Here is a 24152-nt window from a genome sequence, read left to right as displayed (position 1 = left end):
TGCGACTGTGGTGGAGACGGCTGCAGGTCCGCTGCTAAGGAGTACCGGACGGAGTTTCGCGGGAGAGGACGCTCACCCCAAGGACGGCGTGACGGACGCGACGGCGGTGAATGGCCAACTCCATCGCGGGGGTCCCGTGGAGGATCACCGGATGATTCTGCTAACCGCTTGGGGGGCAGGAGCCCCCAGGGACCGCGCCCCGGCGAGGGACCGCAGAGGAGGAGGGGTGTGAGATTTTTATCCCCCTCACCTCGATCACCTTCTCCTTCCCCAGCTGGACGGAACCAGGGAAACTACCGGTAACTGGTGTTGAGACCCGGACACCAGTTCCTTACCCTGAGGGTCACGATAGACGCTCATCACTTGTGGTTGATGTCGCTTCTATGGACTGCAGTTTGATGGGTGAGTCTAAACGTACATCCTATGTTAGAGGACTGATTGAGGGAGTAGATGTCGCTGTGCTAATTGACTCTGGTTCAAATGTTTCATTGATTTCTGAAGACTTTAAGATGTCAGTCCCTGCATTACGCAAACGTGTACTTAGCACTGACTACATATTTGCTCATGCTGTAAATGGACATCTGTTGGACACACTTGGAACAATGGCCCTGTCAATCTGTTTGGGTGAGATTTATGTTGAGCAGACTGTGCATGTTGTCAGGGGGGCTACACAAAAAGTTCTGTTGGGTCTTGACTTTATGCTTGAATATCAGGCTGTCCTAGATGTACCCCGGGGTTTTGTGTGCCTCAAAGGAATGGACATTCCGTTGTTACATGCTACTGACCTTATCCCAAAATGTTGTAATATCACTATGTCTGCAGATGTCATAGTTCCGCCATACTGTGAGATGGTTGTTCCTGTGCAAGTGGAGACCCACCGGTCCACTGGACCACACCTTGACTCTTACGTGGGGTACCTTGAGCCAGAGACACGTGACAATATGGAGTTGGTGGTTGCACGTACAGTGGCGCCGGTTAAGGAAGGGCTCACTGTCGCGCGGCTGCTTAACCCTACTGACCACGAGCTACGCATGCACTCCGGTTCACACTTAGGGGTTCTGTACCAGGTTGACGATTGTGACATTTTTGAACCTACTGACTGTGTGGACTCCAATCGCCAACATATGACCTTACCTGACCTGACTGACTGCCCCTTGTCCGACGCGCAGAGAGAACAGCTTCACGCCATGCTGCATAAGCATAAGGAGGTGTTCCGTCCTGGGCGTGGATTTTCCAAGGGTGAAGGTATGATCAAACACCGGATTAATACCGGTGATCATTACCCAGTTAAGAAGCGAGCGTACCGTACCTCTCCAGACAAGCGCAGAGAGATGGACAGACAGGTGCAGCAGCTTTTGGCTGACGGCATAATTGAGGAAAGTTGTAGCCCATGGTCCTCCCCTGTGGTTCTGGTTAGAAAAAAGGATAACACGTGGAGGTTCTGTGTGGACTACAGGGGCTTAAATGCTGTTACGGTGAAAGATTCCCACCCCCTTCCGCGGGTGGATGACACCTTGGATGCGTTAGCTGGGGCTACATGGTTCAGTACCTTAGACTTTTCAGATGGCTACTGGCAAGTAGAGGTAGCGGAGGAAGACCGTGAGAAGACGGCCTTCACTACCGGCCATGGCCTGTACCAGTTTAGGTCAATGCCAATGGGTCTTACCAATGCTCCAGCGACCTTCCAAAGAGTCATGGAGCTGGTGCTTAAAGGCCTCCCCTGGCAGATTTGCATGGTATATCTTGATGATATCTTGATTTACAGTAAGTCCTTTAGTGAACACCTAGCAGCTCTGGAGGAAGTGCTTTCGAGGATTGGAGCAGCAGGTCTGCGACTAAAGGCGAAGAAGTGTCAGTTGGCGCGTGATCATGTTGTGTTTTTGGGCCATGTCCTCTCAGCTGAAGGGCTACGGCCTGACCCAAGAAACACATGCAAAGTTAAAAACTGGCCAATTCCGCGTTCGGCGACGGAGGTGCGCGCATTTCTCGGCCTCTGCTCGTATTACAGGAGGTTCGTGAAGAATTTTGCTCAACGAGCCTCACCCCTTGTTCACCTCACGGGCAAAAATGTTCCTTTTCGTTGGACAGCAGAGTGTCATGAGGCTTTTGAGTTCCTACGGGACACTCTTTGTTCTGAACCTGTGATGTGTCACCCTGACTTTACGCAACCTTTTGTGTTGTACACAGATGCGTCCCAAGCCGCAGTCGGGGCAGTACTCACACAGACGGTTGATGGTCTTGAGAGGGTTGTTGCGTATGGGAGTCATGCTCTCACGGCTGCAGAGCGCAGGTGGTCGACATATGACAGAGAATTGTGGGCAATAGTGTGGTCTGTCCGGAACTTTAGGCATTACTTAGGCCTTCAGCCTTTTACCATTGTTACTGATCACAGACCGTTACTTGGTTTAAGGCGGCTCCCTATTGATAATGACCGAACGGGCCGGCGTAGCCGCTGGGCCCTTGAGTTGGACCCATATGATTGGGTGATTTTTCATAAGAGTGGAGTGCATCATACCAACGCTGATGCTTTGTCTCGTTGTCCTGTGGCACCTGTTACCGCGGTGAGTTCAGGAACGCAGACAACAAATCTTTCGGCTAGTGTAGTGTGCACTGTCGAGGCTCCCGTGGAGCCCCCCCAGGAGGTGCCAGACTCTGACACACCTGGTCCTTCTGAGCCTGCTGTGCATGCTGACGTGGTCATGGTCCAGTCCCTGTCCCATGATGGCTCTGACATTAAGCAGCTCCAAGGGGAGGATACAGACGTCAGATGGGTTCTTGACTGGCTTAGAGAGGGCCAGAGGCCTCCGCGGGGGAGGATCAAAGGTGCAAGCCGTGGCGTTAGGATTTTGTGGCATGAGTTTCCCCGTATGACTCTAGTTGATGGGATCGTATGCCGAGTTGTTGCGCTGTCGGATGTGGAACAGACACAGCAGATTGTCATTCCGGCCGTCCTGGTTCCCGAGGTTTTACGCCAGCTGCATGGTGGCCCATTGTCTGCCCACCTTGCAGTTGAACGGACCTTGGCTCGGGCACGCAGTGTGTGCTACTGGCCCAGTATGTATGCCGACATCCGAGCGTGGTGTGACCAGTGTTATGCGTGTCAGAGGCGCAAGTCTTCAGTGCCCCGCCATCAGGCCCCTATGAAGACGTCTTTAGCACAGCGTCCTTTCCAGCGCGTTGCAGCTGACATACTAGAGTTGCCCATTACTTCAAGAGGCAACCGGTATGTGCTGGTTGTTGAAGACTACTTCACAAAGTTTGTAAATCTCTATGCAGTGGCTGATCAGAGAGCCACCACTGTGGCTGAGTGTCTCTTTAATAGGTACATTATGGACCATGGGGTGATGGAGATACTGCACACAGACATGGGCAGACAGTTTGAGTCGGAGGTGATTAGGCAGTTGTGCGGGATGTTGGGGGTGAAGAAAACACACACCACTCCCTACAATCCCAAGTCCGATGGAATGGTAGAGAGGTTTAACAGAACTCTCATTGATCAGCTTGCCAAGATTTTGTTGTCATGTGAGGGTGAGTGGGACTCCTTCCTCTCACAGGTTGCGTTTGCTTACAACACTAGCGTGCACTCCAGTACTGGATTCACGCCTTATTTCCTCACCCATGGAAGAGAGGCCCGTGCCCCGATAGACATGTTACTGGGTCCGCAACTTCAATGTGGTCCAGGGCACGACTCTCCTGATGAGTTTGTTCTCTCTCTGCGTAGGCGTCTGGAGACTGCTTTTCGACAGTGTAGGGACAACAGTGTGACTGCTAGTGACAAACAGAGGACTTTCTATGACAGAGGACAAAAACATGACCCATACGAGGCTGGGGATCTAGTGTGGTTAAATGACCCGACTGAAAGCCGCCGTAAACTGGCTCCCCACTGGAAAGGGCCATACATTGTGCAGCAAAGACTGGACAGGGACGAATCAGTTGGGGTCACCTATGTGATTAGTAGCCCCTTTGGGGAAGAGGCCCCCCTTCAGACTGTACATTACGACCGACTACGACGCTACACTTTACCCACAACCTTCCCACTGACTGGCCCGTCTCGGACTCCACCTGTGTGTTCACCGGCCTCTGAGCCCCCTGATCTTGCCCTATCACCAGCTGTTTCTGTGCCTGCAACCCCTGCCCCCTCACCAGAGCTTGATGTTAGTGCCAGTTTTAGTTCGGAGGGGTCCCCTATGTGTATGAGTACTCCAGTACAGGTTTCTCGTGCTGGACGCCATACCAAACCACCAGCACGTTTTACTAACTATGTGATGAACTGATGTTTTTTTTTGTTTTTCTGTACCTATTTGCGGGTATGTCGTGTTCCCACGGTGTATTACCTACTGTGTGCTTCCTGTTTAGAAGTATTTTGTGAAATGGGGACATTTCCTTTTTGTAAGGGGGGACGACTGTAAGCGTGTGATGTGTTCTGCGCATGCGCTGTTAACTTTGAACCTGTTGCTATTGAGCTGTAAGTTCCCACGGTCAGACGCGGGCTGATATACACTTGTTGTGGAGCTCTTCAATAAACGGAGACGTGTTCCCGTACTCCAAAGATATTTCGCCTCTCTCCTTTGTCCCGGTACCACTAGCTCGAGCCCCTACAGCTCGCCCGTTACACTATGATCAGTAGTTCATTCAGGGTTTCTTTGTTTGATTTTTCCCTCATTTTCAGACCAGTTCTTGTCCTGGATCACTGCAGCATATTGTGAAATGTGTGCTTAAAACAAAACAAAACAAAGAAAGTGGAGGACAAAGGGAGTGCCATCGTCCTTCACTTCATCGTCTGCGTCATGTTTTCAGCTAACGGCTTGTTGGGCATGAAAACTAAATTTTAAGTGTCAGATTTATTGATCCAGCACTAAAAAGTCAAATTAAAAAACCCACCAAACAAACATTTGTTGAAGCAGTTACACAGCAACAGTGAAACGCTTTCATACAAGCATGTAAAATATTCTACCGAGCTTTGAAACCACACACACAAAAAAAAAAGCTTCACAAAGTAAACTTTAAAACCACGTCTGACACTCAGGGGTGATGGTTGAATGAATACTTATCAGGCTGCACCGAGTTCATCGAGCTGATCATTTACAGCATGGTGCCGAGGCTAAAACTGTTGGGAATAAATTCTCCGGAGACGAAGGAGTTCACTTCGACGCCGAAAAGCGACAGCTCCACGATCAAACAGCTGCTCTCAGATCAGTCGGCCACTTCCTGCAGCTCTCACGGTCAGGCGACGTGTCGGGTCAATCCTCCCGACTCCTGCTGTTCGGGTCGATTCGCTCCCGTGCTCCTCATCTGTTCGTCTCCTCACTGGGTCTTCGCTTTCTTGGCAACAGCCTCTCGTCTTTTCAGTACGGGGGCATAAAGTCTGGTGGAGATACGACACGACAGCAGGAAAGAAAACTCGGATTTACTATAATAGTGAAAAAATAAGAATGCATTTTATTTGTAGGTGCCCTTCTGAGTCTGGCCTTGAAGAGAGGGCGTCCATGTTTTTGATTTCGGGGGGGGGGGAGTTTCAGAACTGGGGGACGGAACAGCTCCACTCCTCATGATGGGTGAGGCGGGCGAAAGGAGCAGAGTGGAGAGAGGAGGCAGATCTGAGGGATCGGGACGGGGTGGCAATAAGGAGGGAGTCCTTACATGGCTTTAAATGTGTTTGAAATCAATACAAAGTTTGACTGGTAACCAGCAACGCTTGTACAGAATAGGGTGGAGATGGCTGAAGGAGGGAGTTATGATGATGATGATGATGACATGAGCTGAAGACTTCTGAACCAGGAAGGCCAAAAAGAAGAGAATTACAGTACTTGATAGGGAGGTAATAAGACTGTGGACAAGGATAGCAGTGGTATAGTGGGAGCAAAGGAGGTGTGGAGGTGATTAATGTTAATGTTGCAAACGTAGAAATATGCGGACCAGGTGATTAGTAATTGATGGGGGATTAAAATGACAGTGTAATGTACTCTTAACCTCAGGGGAGGTAGAAACAAAAGTACTGTCTACTAAACTGGGGGAACTGTCAGCTTTGGTTAAAGTTGATTTTGTAAAAAAGGGAGAAGAAATTGGGTTTCATCATTATTCAGTTTGAGAAAGTTTAAAAAGAATCAGGATTTGAGTTCACTGAGGCAGGTGGTAAGTGAGGAGGGTGGAATTGGGTTTAATGGAAAGACAGAGCTGGGTATTGTCTGTATATTAGTAGAAATGAATGTCATGTTCACAGAAAATAATACCAAAGGGAAGGAGGGGCCCCAGGGCTCTGTCCTGGGGCCCACCAGTGGTAACGAGGGACAGCTTGGAGCTGAAAGATTGAATATATATGCATCCTATAGAAGTCACTGATCACAAAATAAAACAGGGACTATTTGATGCAAGGGTAAACTGAACTGGTGTTAAATGTGTAGCGTTTGCTGTCCTCGTACCTTCAGTGTGTGTCTGTGTGTCTGTGTGTGCGGTGTCGTGCTCAGGTTGTCATACCTTCGCTGGTAGAGGTAGAAGAAGAAGAAGAGCTCGTCTCTGAAGCAGGAGAGTTGATGAGAGGAGGAGAAGGGCAGAGAGGAGCCGAAAGAGGAGGCGCAGAAGCACAGATCTGAAATCAGCGTGTTCACTCCCTGGTGAGAGAAGTTAATTGGCTGGTTTGGTTTCAAATTGTGGTCAGAGTTCAATCGGAATCGTTTCGGATGTGCGGCGTACGCTAACGTTTGTGAAGGAACCCGAGGAAAACTCACTCTGTACATCAGCACTGACCCCTGCAGGTGACTCACAGATTTCAGCTGCAAGAGACAAAACCAAACTTTAACTTTCATTTATTTCAGCACACATCTCATTTCATTGTACTAGTTAAATTTAAAAAAATCTTCAAAGTGATGTTTGGAGCCAGTGATTTATCAAACCTTGTGGTTGATGAAGAGCTGAAGGACCATGGACAGAAAGCCGAACAAATACACGCCTACAGAGGAGGAGAGGAAACTGTTGACTCAACTCACTGAAGCTTCATTTAAAAGAAATCAAACATGACTTCAGTGAAACTTTCTTACAGAGGATTTAGTAAGAAAACTCACCAGTAACCAGAGTGTTGATCAACCAGGAATAATAACTGTGAAGAAATAAACAGTTTAATGTTAATATTATCACCGTAAGGACATGTAACGACTTTTTACTGCGTAAAATTTTAATTCTGAATTCTTTTTGACCACTTCAAAACACTTTAATAACTTCTGTACCACTGTGTAAAAGTCTAAGTCATTCCTCATTCTTTACATTTGGCTTTCAAGCAGCCAGACTTTCTTGTAATCTTTTAAAGTATTCTTCTTTTTCTTTCGGCTGTTCCCTTTTCAGAGGTCCCCACAGCGAGTCATCCTCCTCCATCTAACTCTGTCTTCTGTGTCCTCTCTAACCTCATTCAGATATATATCCTCTGGCCTTCCTCTTTGTTTTTTTGTAATCGTTTAAAGTGATCTTGATTATTATATATTTTTGAGTTTTCTGAAGTTCTTTCAAACCTCCTCGTTGGACTTCGACCGCTTTTTCACTCATTTTCAATCTAGTAGTCGATCCTTTTTAGGGGATGTTATTTTGTTTGTGGAACCACTTTCTTCAAACCTGGGAATCATTCAAGCACTTGTTCACGTTCCTCATTTTTAAAGGTTTTTTAACACTGGAAAAAGAGCGGCTGCACGTTCCCCAGCCTTCCACAGTCTGTTAGAACGTGGCTGGATCACAACACATCTGGAAAACATCCTTTAGTGCAGGGGTGTCCAACCCTGGTCCTCGAGGGCCACCATCCGGCAGGTTTTACTTGTTTCTCTGCTCCAACACACCTGATTTGAATCAATGGGTGATTAACAGGCTTCTGCAGAACATGAAGAGGTAATTTAACCACTGAATCAGGTGTGTTGGAGCAGAGAAACAAGAAAAACATGCAGGATCCTATGACAACACTACATAACAACAGTACCCCCATGCTCGACATTCTCCCTAGGCTAGCACGATTAGACCGCTACGGGGGTCATGTCTGTTCCAGGTTATTTCCATGACCTTGTCCTAATCTGCAGAATCTTCCTATAAGATTGGGAGGTTTCTGGGCCTCCACCGTCAGTTTCAGCTTTGCTGCTGAGGAGAAAACACCAACACCAGCACAAGAGGATGCGGGCGAAGAGGTTCGACCACGTCCATCCCTCTTCCTCCCTCGTTCAGCAGGCCTGACCATGACGAGGACAAAGCTTCTTGCTCTGCGTTTCAAACGGTGAGTGAAGGACGAATGAGTCTGGGTCACAGATGGATCTGCTGTTACCGCTGCCACGACAACCCCCCCACAAGTTACCCAGGACCCCAATACGCTGCCGCCACGATGATAAACCACCGCAACCTCACTACAAAAGCTCTGTGCATGATCAGAACCATCGTGGACCTGTCACACCCTAAACACACACAATCCTGGCTTCTGGGAAGCTAAATATTAACAAATTACGGGGTGGTTTCCAAGTTTTGCACAGCGCTGTAAATAAAGTGTTAAAGCTGAGGAGCAACATTTAGATACCCTGTAATATAAAAAAAAAAAAAAAAATTATTCTTGCATCAAAGAAGAGATCTGAAGCTGCCGGTTGACACACTTTTTCTGGCGTAAGTATCCCAAGGAGAAAACGGCTCCGCTGATGCACAGAGGATACACCAAGCAGGACAGGAATCTGGACGCCTTGAGGGGAAACCAGAAAGTGGTCAGAGCCTGAAACGGAGCGTAAAGTCAGAGCGCAGACAAACAAAAAACCATCGGGATACCTGCGCGTCATACTCAAGCGTCTTTCTCTCCTCTTCGTCCAGCTTATTTGTCTGCACAGTAAAGGAAGAGACATTTATATGCAAGCCAATAAAAATCACCCGAGAACACCTTAATGCTTCATACTCACGTGAAACTTCCTACTGAACCGGACTCTAAACACCTTAAACACCTTCCAGACCTGATGGGATGAAAGGCTACTGAGTTCAAACTGTCTTTTTTTAAAATTTTTTCATTAGTTTGACCTGTGTCTCTTAAACAAGGCCGGTTTCTGTGCGTACCTCCACGCACGCTCCCAGTCCAACTGGGAGCAGAACCAGCAGGCTGGTCTCCTCCAGCAGACGGAGGAAGATCAGCAACGTGCCGAGACAGCGCCACAGAACTGCAAGCAGAGAGGCGGGGACGGGGACATTTTCTCAGCGCTGAAGATCAGTTCCGCCAAATGTTTAATTAAATCTTCTCTCTCAAAAGGCAATGCGTTCTCACGGAGATGATAATTACCCAACTTCCTTGACACCCCTGCACTGCTCTTCTTTTTCCTCCAAAAGCTGATGTCGTTTTTAAGAGCCAGAAATTCACAGATCAGCTGTGCAGACAGACAAGAAGGTCATCTTACGGAGCTCAAGTTTTTATTTTAAGGTTCCATCCTCTGTGAAATTGAGTTAAATGCTCCTAATGAGTGCTAAATATTAAATGTATGTTGTCTTACCTGTAGAGCTGTGATGATTGCAGTCAGCACCAACAGGTAGAGGTTGGATCCCATCAGCGTTTCTTTAATCTCATCGATGTTCTCCTCAGTGAACCCTGTGTAAAACCAGACACGGTTATTCGGGCGACAACCTCCTGTCGGGATAAATCGACGCCACGACAAGTCTCCGCTCACCGAACTGCCTCAGGGAATAAACAATGTCGTGCAGGTGGATCCAGAACCTGAATCGTCTCAAAGAGATTCCTTCGTAGGACAGCGTGAGAGGCAGCTGCGCCGTGCTGCTGCGGATCTCCTGCCGGCAGAAGAAGACTCATGCGTGAACCGGGTTGCGACTGAACTGTCAGTGCGTTGAAATTAAGCGCAGGTAGCCGCTCCCACCCACCATGAGGTCTCTGACTCTGACGCTGAGCTCGTTGACCAGCAGCAGAGGGAGGTACATCATCTGTCTGCCTTCCTGGGAGCTGCGAGGAGAAAGAAGAAGTCCCGTCGGGCCGTTTCCAGGTTGGAAAGTTTGAGAGGGTGAGTGAACACAGAAACACGGTGGCAGCTTGTTCAGCAGTGCCTCACAACTGGCAGGTTCTCCTTTAACTAGCATCCTTTCCTGTTTTTTTCAAATCCAGATAATAAAGTTTTTTTAAATAAAAGTGGTCTGTGAAAGGAACTTGTTATCTGTATTTCCTCTTTTAACTGCTGCTTAATATTTACTTTAAACAGTTTCTGGTGAAATTACTGTTTTATTTCCAAGGTCCTGACAGAAGCCTAAGGATGTTGTATCATATAAGACAGAATGTACTTTAAAATCTTTAAAGATGTTGTTTTTTGTTGTCGCTGTTTCTGTTTGTTTGTTAGTTCGTGATTTTAGCCCCAACCATACTACTCTGGGTTTTTAAAGCCACAATAGCTGTCAAAGTACACAATTTTTTTGTCTGTTTGTTTTTCATTTGGGAGAAAATTAAACCGGAAAATTAAATCTTTGACCTTTTTCAGCAAATGACCGAAATTTGATGCCGACAGGACTGAGTAACAGCAGGTCAAATGGAAAGAAAGGTTTCGTCCACAGCTCTGTTGTTGTTGTTGTTGTGGTTTCTCTCGTGCAAGGGCAAGACAAAAACAAAGAGGTGTGAGTGCACGAGAAAAATGTTTGTTTTGCAAAATATATGTGCTAGTGTGAACAGTCTTTTCTTTCGACTTTTTCTTTGGCCTTCCAGCACTGCAGTAGAAAGTTTGTAGCAGCGGTAAAGCGGAGGTTTGCAGGCTTTAGTCTGTACGTCTTCATACGACTTACGCTCTTATGTAGCGCCGCACGTCACTGGGAAGCCCCGCCTTACTGAAGCTGAAGTCCTCTGACATCATCGTGACAGACAAGTGTGGTCTCCAGTGTGACACAGGACTCTCAGATCTCCTTTTCTGTTGAGGCTGCGGAAAAAAAAACCCAAATACGACTAATTTATTGCTGCGTGGCTGAAATACGATGCCGTTTTTCGACACAGCGCTGAAGCGTCACCTTCTCTGGGCCTTCTGCGTGCGGAGGAGTGACGTGTGTGGTGAGGTGAGCGGCGTAGTGGACTTCTCTTCTGTCCTCCAGCGGTGAAACTCCAACTTTGTGGACATAAACGACGGCGTACAAAGAGCCGTTAACCCGGGTCTCGTCTGGCAGGGAGATGTTCACCCGTCTGTGGAAAGAGGGACAAGTTGATTCAAAGCAGCCGGCTACAGTGGAAGTCCTTCCGCACGTTTACGCTCACTTGCCTGATTGAAACGTAACCAGCCATATTTTGAACTCACCTCTCAAATGTGGAGTAAGGGTCAAAGGGGTCCACTGTCAGAGCCAGGCTGAGTGGGCTGTTGTCTGGTACGAGGCAGGTAAAGACACTCAGCTGAGCAAAAGAGGAGAGGAGAATAAAAACGTTAAAAAAGAAGAGAAGAAGAGAACCCAGACTGAACGGCCCACAGACAAACCTACTGATCCTGAACAGTAATATCTGGTTCTCTGTCACTTAGACTTCGGCCTTATTTACGACACTTACTGTGTTTTTTGAAATGTTAATTTACAATTTTTTATTTTTGGAAATTTGTTTTATTTTGAATCGCTAACTGCTCAAAAACAGCGTTTCTTTTTTTTATATATACATAAGATCCTATTAATACAGATCTCAAGGGGAGATTAAAAATTCACACCAAACACAAGCTCAGCTCTCAGGAGGTTATAATAATAATAATAAACTGGGAGAATTGTTGTTTTTGCTTGTTTCTTTAATAAAGTGCAGCATTTTTATAGCGTGTCCCTCACTGACACTTAGGACTTATTTAATATTTACAAACTGAACACATTCCCTGTCTCTGCTGCCGTCTTTACTCTCTCTGCTGTAATTATTTCTATCATTAACTTATTTTTCAGTCTTTCTTCCAACAGAAACTCAGTCATTCTGTGTTTGTCTCTGTCTCTTTCCTGTCCTCTCAGACTCCAGTCGGTCCTGAGCCTGGTTCTGGTTCTGGTTCTGCTGAAGGTTTCTTCCTGTTAAAAGGGAGTCATTTCTTTCCACTGTCTCCAACCTGCTGTTCAGGATGGGAGACTGCTGGCTCCCTTAGATAGATCACTTTTACTAAACTGGCTTTTATAATCTACGTGAATGTTTTTGTGTCCTGAGGTGGCTTTTGTTGTGACTTGGTGCTATATAAATAAGCTGAAATGAATTTTCCTTGATGGCTAGGGGAGGGAACAAAGACAAGAACAACCTGCAGTCTGGGTCTAGCTGCCAGGTAGGAGGTGATGCAGAGCTCTCCTCTTCCTCCGTCGCAGGGTTTGGTGTTGAGGAAGCTGTACAGCATCCAGGCGCTGTGCAGCATGTACACCACGAACACCCCCAGCAGCAGCTTCGCCACCGAGCTCCGTTTACCGGCGCTCTCCGCCGCTTTGGAGCAACACGACGGGAACATGGAGGCTGAGGAGACAACCAGAGATTAAAAGGGCCCGGACTGCTCGGATACACGATGTCAAACAATCCAGTCCCCACCGCTTCCTCCGTCCCGCCGCATCTTCCCGGTTATCCGCATCCAGTGATGCTGCACGCATGCGCACAAACGCGCTGTCGTTTTAAAACTGACGCATTTTAAAAGACTGTTTTAAAATAACGGTTATTCTATTAAAATTTTGTCCATTTTCTGTCGTCTTCTGTTTTGACATACTGTTTAGGAGGAAGTAATTTCGACAAATAATTCCAAATAAAAGAGAAATTAGAGATAAAGTTTAAAGAGGATATGCAGTATTTATATTTATTTAAACATAACATCTTCTAAACTCTGGTATTAGATTATTATTATTATACTGGTAACTGATCATTTATTATGTGGCCAAAGTCGTTCAACAAGCAGACTTTTGCTCTATACCATAAGTTTACGTTTGCGTACAGAGTGATATACTTTTGCAGAGACGATCTTTGTCACCGCGGTGTATTGTGGTCCCTTGCAGTCAAGTGGGTCCGCTCCTTCCCGGTGTGCTGTCGCGTCACCTGGCTGGAAGTGATGACAAGCGGCAAAAGAGGAGCCTATTGCTTAAAATGAGAGAAAAACTCGTTGGAGGAAGTGTCACGTTAAAAGAAAACAGGGACTGTAGCATGAAAACATCTACCTGCTAATGCCAAGGTCTGAACTGTGCGCAAACCCCGCCTTCATGGTTGCGGTTGCTTTGTGCGCCGGTGTGTAAATGGTGCGGACCCGCTGCCTCTGTCCTCCCGGTATGCTAACTCTGACTGTTATGCTAACCTGTGGAGCTGTGTTTTCCGACTGAAACACAGCCTCTTGTGTAGATTCTGGAGGGTCATCAGTCAGCAGCAGGTTTACTGCTTATGTCGCTCGTGTTTTCGGTAAATGTCACGACGGATCTTGATAGTTACGAAGAACCAATATGCGGAAGTAACCGAGCACCGTTGACGAGACGTTAGAAAAGAAGGTAACGTTTTGACCTGAAACACTGTAACTGTAGTCAACGCTTACTTCTCATAATTACGACTTCTAACAAGTGGGATACCTGTAAGACTGGACTCCACAGGAAAACAACTTTCGGACCGCTCATGAGATGCTTCGTGCAAACTTTTAGCCCACACCTGGACTTTTCTCTTCTTTTCCTTTTAACTTATGGAGGCTGAAGCTTTCTCCTATTCCCCGCCGCCACATGTTTCATGACCTCTGCGCCGCGGTGACCACGAACCAGCATGGCAGTGGCAGTGTGCGTAAAGGCGACTAAACTGCACCGACTGCTGCTGACTGGCTGCACGAACTCCTCCAGGACGCCCTTCGCTGGAAACCCTCACCCGAAGAGCCCCCTCAGCTCCCTGCGCCCCCTTCCTTCGAGGCTCGGCGGGGCTCGGACCCTCCTCCTCGGCGGCGCGGGTCCGCTGAAACACACCGGGAGCAGGGAGGCGGGATCGTTCGGCAGGAGCTGCGGGGATGTCGGCTCAGATCTGTTCCTCAGTCGCAGCCCATCGGGGTTGAAATGTCCTTACAGAAGGTGTGGATTTGCGGGGCTGAGGAAGGAGATCCTGCTGAGAGGAGGCGCAGCCTGGCCTGGGGGTAAGGCAAATTCAAACCAGTCCACATACACGGTAATAAGCAAGAACACTATTTCAATTATGTTTTGTTTTAGGGCACAATAAAACACAAGCCGTGCTCTAGTTTCTAAAATGTCACACACACCTTATTTTTTTTAAACAAAACTAGGCTAAAATGCAGATTAAAGAAGTGAGTCCTTCCTAACAGGAGGGCTACTTTCAGCTGATTTCTGCTGATCAGTGACTTATTTATGACTTTAAGTTTTTTGCTGTCAAGAAAACGTTGACTATCATCACTGGCAAAGCTTCAAATAAAATCTATTTAGTATTTTCCCTTAAAACATTCATCACTATCTTGGAAATTTTAAAGAGTAACTGGTCAGGCCAGGAGAGAACTGGAACCTTTTATTTTTTGGTCATCGCTCTTTCAACGATGGAGAGATGAAGACGTTTCTTTACACCATGAAAAGACCCTCATCTCTGAAACACGGAGGTGGTAGCATCATGGTTTGGGCCTGTTTCAGTTGCATCTGGACCAGGACAGTTCAATGGAACCGCAAGTCCCAAACGTTATCATTAAACTCTATGGATGTCAGGACATTTTTTTTGTGTGTGTGTGTGTGTGTGAAGTGAATCTGGAGAGCAGGAGAGTCATGTAGCCAGACGACAGGCCTGTGCATACAAATCGTTCTTCTACGGCAGACCTTAATTCAGCAGAAAGACCCTGTTCAGGTCTAAAAAAAAGAAATCCACCATGTTCAGAGTGATGGATCAAAACTTCTTTTTAGTTGGACCGCAGGACAGCCAAATAAGCAGAAATGTTTATTTGGTGTTTGTGCTGCAGAAGGTGCAAGGATTCACATGTTTTTGTTGCTAATGGATCAGTAATAATAGGTTTAATTTGGTTCTCTTGTTTTAGGGCAGGTGTGAGCCGTGTTCAGTTCTTATTATTTTTATTTATAGCTCTAGTAAATTTAGGGCTGCAACCAAAGAAGAATAAACAGGATGTTTGTTGAAGGCCTTAAAACTGCATTTCTGTATCTGAAGAATAAATAAAAGGTTATTTTTTTAGCTTTACTATGTTTTGTTTATTTTATTTTTTTTAAACTGAAGTCAGTGTTTTCTTTCAACAGTGTCCATCATCCGCAGAAGAGGGACAGATGCTCCTCTTTCCAGCGTGTCTCCAGTTTTCTTAATGGTAAGGTTTTTACACTTCCTGTGGGGTTTTGAACTCTGCTGCTGTTTTATTTCAGTGTAATGGGAGGAATCTTTGCAGGCCGGTAAATTTCACAAAGCTTTGAACTTTTACACAACAAGGAGTGAAATACGTCGAAGCTGACGCCAGAAATCAGTTCTATTTCTTGTGTGTTTGACAGATGAAGTTTGACCAAGAGGGAAATGTGACATCATTTGGTAAGTGTCTCTCTATTCATTATGTTTATGCAGTGCCTTATTTTAAGAAGAAAAAAAAGGTTGTTAAGATTTGTGACATTTTATCTCTTATATCCATAAGTAGGACTCACTCGAGTCGTGTGAAATTACTAGATCTATTATTAATACGGTATAGACAACTGTGCCACGTGAAGCCAGAAATATATGAAATATTTTGACATTGTAGCTCATATTGTGTTTTACAGAAAAGAAGAAGACCGAACTCTGCCAGGAGCTGAGTCTTCAGGCCAGAGACCTTCGCTTCCAGCACAGCACCAGCCTCACCACGAGAAACAACTGCATCCTCATACGAATGGCCGTATGTTGTCTTTTTACTTCTTTATTTTTTTCAAGTATAAATGATGAACATCTGGCTTTTTATCTGAAAATATAATGTCAGTGTAATCAGAGTCATTTAGAGCAATAATTCCCAAAGTTGGGGTCAGGACCCCAATGTGGGCCACCCAACACCAAGCAGGGGTCCTTGGATAATCTCCACTAGTTGTATAAAAACACTAACGTTCACTAATGCAGGTTTTCAGTAAAGCTTGTTTGAGCTGGTTAAATACACTGAGGTGTCTCACAGTGCAGAAGAATAAGACAAACTGGGACAATATGTTCACCTGAAAGCACCAAAAACACAACCCAGAGTTTTTAGTGTGGGGAAATTACTTTGTATTTACAATATAATAATAATCAAAACTAATTATCCAGGGAGTTAAAACCCGTCATTGAACACGGCTTGATTTCAGCATTCCTTCACTCGAGCCACGGTCGACTGTCCTCCAGAGGGCAGGCTGGAGACTGTGTAATAAAAGAAGCAGGAGTCCGCGTGACTCCTCATTTTACAGAGTTTCTCAGTTTCTGTTGGAAGCTCTTCTTTAGTTTCCACCACTTTCACAGTGAGACGTCCACACTCTGCGTCACAGCTGACGGAAACAGAGGCAGAGCAGTTATATCAGTGTTTTAGATTAGAAATGACATTCCAAATATAAGGCCTAGCATTCACTGAAGGAGTGCGTCGCTCAGTGTCTCGCATGTTAAAGTTTTAAACAGAGATCTTGTGCAGTCTGTTAGGACTTAGAGTATATGTTGGGATGACTCTCAGCTACTACCACATTAAAGTTTAGCTCAATACCTGTAAAAGTAACTGAGTTATAGCATTTTTGGTGTTTGCTAAGGCCTTTCACAGTGGCTGTCAGTCATTCAGGAAACACTATTTTTATGGTGCTATAAATGGAAATTCTCACACTAGGAGTTTAAAAGATTAACACCTAAAAATAAAGTTAAATTGCTGTTGAACAGGCCTACTGAGGATGTACAGACGTTAGGAGGAAAAAAATCTGTCCTCACGTGTTCGTTTTAGCTCCCGTCCCGAACACGTGGCACTCCACGCACGCAGCGTGGCTCTGACAGCTGCTGGGACAAGAAGGACAGTCCTCACAGGTCAGGCCGCTGTACGGTGGGCTGCATCGACACGTTCCGCAGACACAGAAGCCTCTGCCGTGACACAGCATCTGGTTTGTTGCCAAACAGGAAGCTGTGTCTGCGGAACAGCTGCAGGCCTCCCCGGTCCAGTCGGGATGACACAAACAGCTTCCACATTCACATCTCCCGTTGCCACCGCAGAGTCTGTTGGATAAAAGTCGAAGTATTTTAAACATCATCTCTTTTTGGCAAACGCTTAGAACTGTTTTGAAGCCTTTACCGCCCGTTCTCTGCAGTACTGCACCTGTTGTTGTGGCGTGGACAGTCAAAGTTGCTGCACTCGCAGTATTGTCCGCTGTATGCTTCCGTTGGATCTTCCCGCGCATCACACTCACAGGAGCCCGCCACACACTGGCCCCTGCCGCCGCACACCGGGGCGTCCGGGCCCGAGCGGCACAAACTTTCGTCCTGTAGCAACAAGGAGTCGCTGTTTATCTGGCAGTGGTGTCCAACATAAGGCTCGTCGCACTCACACCGGCCACAGACGAGAGCCCCGTGGCCGCTGCAGTCAGGGCTGTCTTCTTCACAGCTTCCAGTGCAGTTACACTGACCTGTGGGAACCAAGTTCAGCTGTTTGTCACATTTAAAGTCACACAAGCCTTTTTACCCCCTTGTTTCTGTTAACCAGGAGAACGTTACATTAGTCGGAACGAGGCCGACTTTGCTTTATTATTTTTTACTTTTTAAATCTCAGACTCTGAACTGTACTGCGGTTCTGACGGCTTACACACGAGGGTTATTTCTAACTTGACGCTCAGTGAAACGCCTCTGGGTGCGATGAGAACGGACCATGGTCCAGTCTCGTTTTGGTCGCTCTTACTGGGACACTGAGCAGCTTCAACGTCCACCTAGAGGAGGAAAGAAGTGATTAATAATTCAGTCTTTATCCTGAAAGAGCAGAAACCTAAATTCACACAGTAAGGTTGCCTCTTCTGTTCCATACGCAGTAATCAGGCACCACCTCTCTGACCTGGAAGAGGTGGGGGTTTCCTTTAGTTGTGCTTCTGATTGTGATGTTGACTCCAGCGGTGCTCAGGTCCATCTTCACCTCCAGCTGGTCCGCTGGCAAAGAAACGATGAGAGGGAAGGACTGACTCACTCCTGGCCTCAGATGAAGGGAGACTTCCTGGGGCTGCAGAAACCCAGTTTTGACATCTTCTGCGTCTGTCCTGCAGGCATTCGGAAACCACAAGCGAGACGTTCAGTATCTGAAAAGTTACTGCAGTTCACTGTGTCAGTTTCATCCTAGTATCATGCTTAGTTATTTACACTGATGAGATGGGATAGAATTGCTTAGTGAGGTGTTCATATAGACATTAAATCGTTTTTTTTCTACGATTATTCCTCCTTTCAGTGAACAAAATATGTTTATATCTGTGTAAAAGTTTCTCTAAAGCAAAGGGGAACACAGAAGGGGAACTTTTGTAAAATATTTTGAAGAGTTATAGATATGTTTCCTCATTATTAACTGTTTTGTCAGCTATTTTTTTTTTCAAACACAGACTCACGAACTGAAACTCAGACCATTTCACCGTCCTACAACCCAGAAAGGTTACCTGCTGTCATTTCTGACGACTAGCATGCCGCCTGCGGGGTTATAAATAAATCTTCTGTGACAGCCTGCTCTCCGCAGCCCTTGTAGGGTTGAGCAGCGGGTGGCGGTCTGAGGGGAGGTGCACCAAGCGCAGGCAGAGTCCAACTGGATGCACTCATCGCAGCTCGAAGCGGATTTTTGACACTTCTCTTTGTTGGCTCGGAGGAGTGTTGGAACATTACCTGATGTACCAGCAGCCTTAAGTGCTTCTACAAACTGTGACATGCTGCTGGTATATATGAACCATATCTGCTGATGCAGGATGCAGGATCTGATGCTGATTGGTGAAACTGTTTTGTGCATCAAACCCCTGCTTTAGAAAAGTCAACACGGACCTGTATTTGTAAGGGATCAGCGGGACTTCATTGATCCGGTTGCTCGCTGCAAATATTTACAGATCAGAGTCGGCTATTGACACTTCAGACTTTGAAATGCTTGTGTGACTGTGAGGAACAGGGGGCCAGTCCGGCGCAGCCAAAGTGACATGAAGTGACGCCTGGAGTAAAATCAGCTTCTCACAATTTTGAAGTCGGATCTTTAAGTAGTTGCGTCTAATTCTGTGATAAATGAGCATGTTTAGGTGATTCCCTGACCCTTGTTTCTTTGTCTCCCCCCTTCAGACTTTAAAAGCCATCCTGACCCCGCAGTTCCTGCTGGTGCTGGATTTTCGCGATCTGGGACTGGAGCGCTGGTTGGTGCTGGAGCTCGCCTCTCAGCTCGCATCACAGACGCACTCTCTGCCCTTTGAGTTCAAGGCACTGGAGGCCATCCTGCAGCACAGGGTGGGACATGTATATAAATAAATATAGATATATAAATATATCTGAGGCCCTGTTTCGAGATAAGGTGACATGTTATTTTGCTCACCGTGTATCTGTTGCTAGGTAAACACTTTACAAACCCGGCTGAATGAGCTCGAACCTGTAATACTGGACACTCTGGAGTTCCTCGTGGATCCCAAAATCCTCTCAGCAGATAGAAGTAAGCTGCATATACTGTTACAGACCAGCAAGAGGTAAAGTACGCAAGCATTTAGTGTGTATGTACAGTCGAAGCGTTATGCCTTAACATTAATATAATCTTATCTGATTCTGTTTTTTTTTGCCCCTGACAGCTTATCAGAGTTGGAAACAGACATAAAAGTTTTTAAGGACTCTTTGCTGAAGATCTTAGATGAGGATGAGATCATTGAAGAGCTCTGCCTCACCAAATGGACAGACCCAAGAGTTTTGTATGTTTCCCTGCAGTCATATTCACATTAATCAATAATAGACTTAAAAATATTGTACACTTCGGTGGTTGTGATATAAGATAAAAAAACAAGACTGAAAAACACAGAAGGGGCAAAGTTTGCTCCCCCTCTGAATGGGGATCGTTTAGGTTAATGGTTAGTTTTGAGGAGTGCAGAAATAAGTTTATCTAAAGTTTGCGAACCCTTTGTAAGGGCTTTTATTTCTTGACAAAAATGGCCTAAAACATAAAAGTAAGAGTTCTCTCTTCAGGCGTATGAGCAGAAAAGAAGCTGAACCTTAAATCTTTTGATACAAGATCAGGCACTTTATGTATTTCACTGCGCAGTCATGTGATGAAGTCACAAAGACCGCTTGTATGGAGTCACTTTTTGTATGTCAGCGGTACATGCTAATGATTTTAGAGACCTAAACTCATCTTAATGATAACAGTCAGACCGAATTGATCTTTTTTTTCTTTACAAAACAAAATTCATGTGCAACCATGATTTTTTTTTTTTTTTTTTTTTGCTGACATGTTACTGATGTCAGCATTTTGTTCCCAGCTAAACTTTCTAATTACTTTCAAATTCATATCCTTCATTATTTGGTATGCCGGGGCTTTACGAGAGTTATTATGTTTTTATTTTATCTGCATTTTCAAGACTTAACAATTTACTGCTGTCAGTCATATTCAGATTCAGCTGCTCAGTAAACTGGTGGTATTCTTCAGCTTCGTGCAATCCAGATATGGAGAACTTGATCTTGGTTCATCTGAGCCAAAATTTAAACCTTTTACCCAAGAGATAAAACCTCACAGAAAACCAAATGTAAAAGTGACAAATTCAAGAGTAATACTTTAGGATTTTTTTTCTCACTTTATTGTTCATTATCTAGCATCTTAAAGACTATTATTTTATCCTAAAAAGCAAATAAATAAATAGCTTCATTGATTTTCTTTATATATATATATATATATATATATATATATATATATATATATAGTCTAACAGTATTTGTGTCTCTGCCTCTTAGTGAAGAGAGCAGTTTGGGAATTGACCACGCTGAAGAGATGGAGCTTTTGCTGGAGAATTACTTCATGCAGGTAGAGCTGACAGCATCGTGATCCACAAAACGACACATCTGAATGGACTAATATCCACTGAGCTCAACTAAAGCTGAGTTATAACTAGAGGATTTTCATCAAACCTGATTCTGTTTAACATCCTACACGGTCATGTAAATATTCAGGCTTCCTTACACCCTCATTTATCCCTCCTAATTTGTATGTTAAGTAAAGCATTAATGTCATTAGTTGTACATGAGATAAACCATCAGGGAGCTATCGTTTTATTGTTTTTTATTTTATAGTTTTTATTGTCATGCCAAAAAGTAAGTTCAGCTTTATTCATTTCAAACATTGACACATCAGGACAGCTGGTCTTAAAATGCAGAAAGAACAACCTATAAGATGTGACATATTACTCTGTTTTTATTGAACAAAAACAACCCTAAATGCAGAAGCACTTTGTGAAACATTGAGGACACTCGCTGCCTCAGTAGGAAGAGTTAGTAGCGGCCAAATGCTGTGTTAGAATTCATAAAAATGAGTGTAAGAAGAAGACTGAAAAAGTATGGTTAGTTTGGAATAATTGTCAGAAGAAATAATTTTCCCTCTTGAAAACAAGATGACAGCATGGCTCAGGTTTTTAAAGTTAGATGTGAACCACATGATTTTTGGAACAATGTCTTTTTGTCAAATGTAGAGATATTTGACTATAATTCAGTGCCAGGCTTAGCACAAACCCAACAGCATTATCAGCACAAACAAGCATGGTGGTGGAGGGTGATGGTTTGGGCTTGTTTTGCAGCCTCAGGACCTCAGCACCTTGCAGTCATGAATTCGACTATGAACTTCTCTGTATACCGAAGTATTCCAGAGTCAGATATGAGGCCATCTGTCCTACAGCTGGTCATCCAACAGAACGATGATCCAAACGTGGAACTGAACATTCAACGTCATGAATTTAAAATAACGATTCAAGGTTTTGCAATGTCTCAGTCGAAGTCCAGGTCTCATTTTAACTCAAAGTCTTTAAAGGTGTTAAGAGAGCTGTGCGTAAACATTTTCCACAAACCTGAATGAGCTGCAGCATCATTGTGAAGAGGACTTTCTCCACAGTGATGTGAAAGACTGAAACTAGTTTCTGAAAAATGGGGTGGTACTTTTGTTTCCCACACGCTGGCTTTGCACTTAGGCTTAGTTTTTATTAGAATAAATACTGTCACCTTTTTAAAATGTCATGTTTTGCCTGTCTGACTGTACGTGTTCATGTAATGAAATATTGTCTGCATGCAGGCTGAGGAGCTGGGAAACAAAGCCAGAGAGCTGAAGGGACTGATAGACGACTCAGAGAGCGTCATCTTCATCAATCTGGACAGGTACACACACTCACTGTCCCACTGTCCATTATGTGTGCAATCCAAATGTGCAAACAGAATCAGGCTGTAGACTTTTCAACATGATAAAACCAGACTTAAATGAATTGTAAAGAATTTTGTTTTAAACTACCGTAATAATGCTTTCATGCTAATAACTGTTTTTCTTTCTTTGATACTTGACCTTTTTTTATGCAATATGTTTTAAGTGCCTTTGAAGTTAGGTAACACGCCGGTCCTCTCTCTGCTTTTCGCAGCCATCGTAACGTGATGATGCGCCTGAACCTGCAGCTGACGATGGGTTCCTTCTCTCTCACTCTGTTTGGTCTGATCGGGGTCGCCTTTGGGATGAATTTAACAACGGCTTTTGAAGATGTGAGATGCCAACGAGAGTTTGATTCAAGCAAACTGTGTTTACCTCCACATATATTATCGTGTCTGTGTTTACCACAGGACCCTCGCGCTTTCTGGCTGGTAACCGGCTTCATGTTCTTGGGCAGCGGGCTCATCTGGAGACGACTCTTATCATTTTTGGGACGGCATCTGGAGCCTTCAGTTCTCCCACCGGTAATAGAATCTCACTCATCTCGGCACAGTTTGTGAATCATTATTTAAAGCACAGACTTAACTTGATGGTGTACGTGTATCAGTGCAGAGTGGTTTAATGCACTGAGACAAGTCTGCAGCCTTAATTGGCCCTTTAAATTACTGTGCAGAATATTTTATTGATGCCAGAGGAATGTGTGTTTAAAGATAATTTCTTCTGCATGTGATACAGATCCCTCCCATTTGGAAGAGAAATCTGAAGTCAACAGATTTTAAACCCGGAGTCAGATGAACGCCCCGCTCTGTTAAATGCCACAGACTCAGCAGCTTTATAGACACTGGTCTCATCACAATGATCATCGGTTTCAGAGCCGTGAGTGAGCGGCAGTACTGTAGCTGAAACTCTCCGTGCAACTGGACTGTTATTTGAAAAAACAGTCCAAAAGTGCTTCAAGGATAGTTATATTATTTAAATTAGGGTTGAATTTATAAATGTGTGTCTGACATTAAAGGTGTCTTCACTGCCCAGCCTGTTGATAAATGTTGCCTTTTATTTTAACCCGGAGTTCTTAGAGTGTGGAACATTATACTGCTTAAAAAAGCAAGGGTTTATCAGATGATAATCTGGTATGTGCTGTAATTGTCGCCATATGTCATTAAATGCGCCAATGCACAGAAGCCGCCTTAAGGCGTCTCGGATAAAACTGTGGCCATGTTGTTTCAGCAGTTTGTACTGAGTCCAAAAAATGCAATTATATTTACAATAAATGATCTTCATACATTAGAAACTTGCAGTATTAATTCACAGCTGTTCTTGGCTCTTGTTAACAACAGCCCTGTCTCGTAACTTTTTACTGTTCTGAAATTTAAAGGTGGGATTTAATTGAGAATGTGCAAACTCAGTGGAATAAATAGAGATTTTATCACTTTAGAGAGTTTAACCTGAAGAAAACAGTCAGCTTGAATCATTAACTAAAATGTATTGTTACTATCAGATTGGTCAAAGATTTTACAGCCTACACACGGCAGAGTTGTTGCTAAATTATTCAGCTTGAATTACACAAGAAAATTTACTCATATGATATTTCTTCAGATATTTTTTCACTAAATTTATAAAGCCATAATTTACTATGTACTGTTAAAGTTTTCTAGCAGATGACCAAAGCCAGCAGAGATATGCAACACCTGATTAATCAGCATCAGTGGACTTTATTTGAAGCAACTCAGGTGGAGAAAAAGAAAAATAACCAGTCATTAAATGGTTAAATTTGGCACAACCAACCTGTCTTATGAGACTAATGTTACTGTGTATTATCCCTTTTTAATAAATTTCCAAACCACAGCATTACTGTGTAGGTTTTTGTTCCTTTTTTCTGCTTTGGAACGAGATCAGCTC

General features: G+C 44.7%; 3 protein-coding genes and 1 long non-coding RNA gene across 7 annotated transcripts; 2 read left to right on the top strand and 2 right to left on the bottom strand.

Annotated features, from left to right (window-relative positions):
* Nucleotides 1–4826: 4826 nt before the first annotated feature.
* On the bottom strand, nucleotides 4827–13252 carry LOC108232303 (cleft lip and palate transmembrane protein 1-like protein). Of its 4 annotated transcripts, none has more exons than XM_037980359.1 (19): nucleotides 13111–13252; nucleotides 12891–13033; nucleotides 12219–12424; nucleotides 11268–11359; nucleotides 10987–11155; nucleotides 10768–10898; nucleotides 9865–9943; nucleotides 9657–9774; nucleotides 9483–9577; nucleotides 9275–9359; nucleotides 9055–9155; nucleotides 8904–8954; nucleotides 8776–8826; nucleotides 8610–8692; nucleotides 7059–7093; nucleotides 6891–6946; nucleotides 6726–6770; nucleotides 6475–6608; nucleotides 4827–5365 (listed from the first exon to the last, which is right to left on the bottom strand). In XM_037980359.1, exons 3-19 carry the CDS (start codon nucleotides 12417–12419, stop codon nucleotides 5305–5307), a joined length of 1587 nt encoding a protein of 528 aa, XP_037836287.1. In that variant the 5' UTR covers nucleotides 12420–12424; nucleotides 12891–13033; nucleotides 13111–13252; the 3' UTR covers nucleotides 4827–5304. The 4 variants fall into 4 exon arrangements, with proteins under 4 accessions (XP_037836287.1, XP_037836286.1, XP_017265504.1 ...); XM_037980358.1 differs by having other exon boundaries at nucleotides 12903–13033; XM_017410015.3 differs by lacking the exons at nucleotides 12891–13033; nucleotides 13111–13252 and adding an exon at nucleotides 12497–12552.
* LOC119617801 lies at nucleotides 10806–12645 on the top strand. Its single transcript, XR_005234208.1, has 2 exons — nucleotides 10806–11031; nucleotides 12194–12645. It is a non-coding gene; the product is annotated as an uncharacterized LOC119617801 (long non-coding RNA).
* Nucleotides 13227–24101, top strand: mrs2 (magnesium transporter MRS2). The gene is made up of 12 exons (XM_017409792.3): nucleotides 13227–14051; nucleotides 15163–15227; nucleotides 15406–15442; nucleotides 15667–15779; nucleotides 19163–19324; nucleotides 19427–19557; nucleotides 19657–19773; nucleotides 20807–20876; nucleotides 22131–22213; nucleotides 22468–22585; nucleotides 22664–22777; nucleotides 22989–24101. The coding sequence occupies exons 1-12, from the start codon at nucleotides 13694–13696 to the stop codon at nucleotides 23046–23048; spliced, it is 1428 nt and encodes a 475-aa protein (XP_017265281.1). The 5' UTR covers nucleotides 13227–13693; the 3' UTR covers nucleotides 23049–24101.
* On the bottom strand, nucleotides 15779–18729 carry LOC108232176 (integrin beta-1). The gene is made up of 6 exons (XM_017409793.3): nucleotides 18505–18729; nucleotides 17919–18117; nucleotides 17676–17796; nucleotides 17193–17499; nucleotides 16814–17092; nucleotides 15779–16389 (listed from the first exon to the last, which is right to left on the bottom strand). The coding sequence occupies exons 1-6, from the start codon at nucleotides 18528–18530 to the stop codon at nucleotides 16209–16211; spliced, it is 1113 nt and encodes a 370-aa protein (XP_017265282.2). The 5' UTR covers nucleotides 18531–18729; the 3' UTR covers nucleotides 15779–16208.
* Nucleotides 24102–24152: the final 51 nt, after the last annotated feature.

This window comes from Kryptolebias marmoratus, linkage group LG16 (genome assembly GCF_001649575.2).
Source record: "Kryptolebias marmoratus isolate JLee-2015 linkage group LG16, ASM164957v2, whole genome shotgun sequence".
NCBI classification, from domain to species: Eukaryota; Metazoa; Chordata; class Actinopteri; order Cyprinodontiformes; family Rivulidae; genus Kryptolebias; species Kryptolebias marmoratus.
The sequence above is the reverse complement of the archived record's forward strand: the minus strand, read 5'-3'. Positions and strand labels throughout refer to the sequence as shown.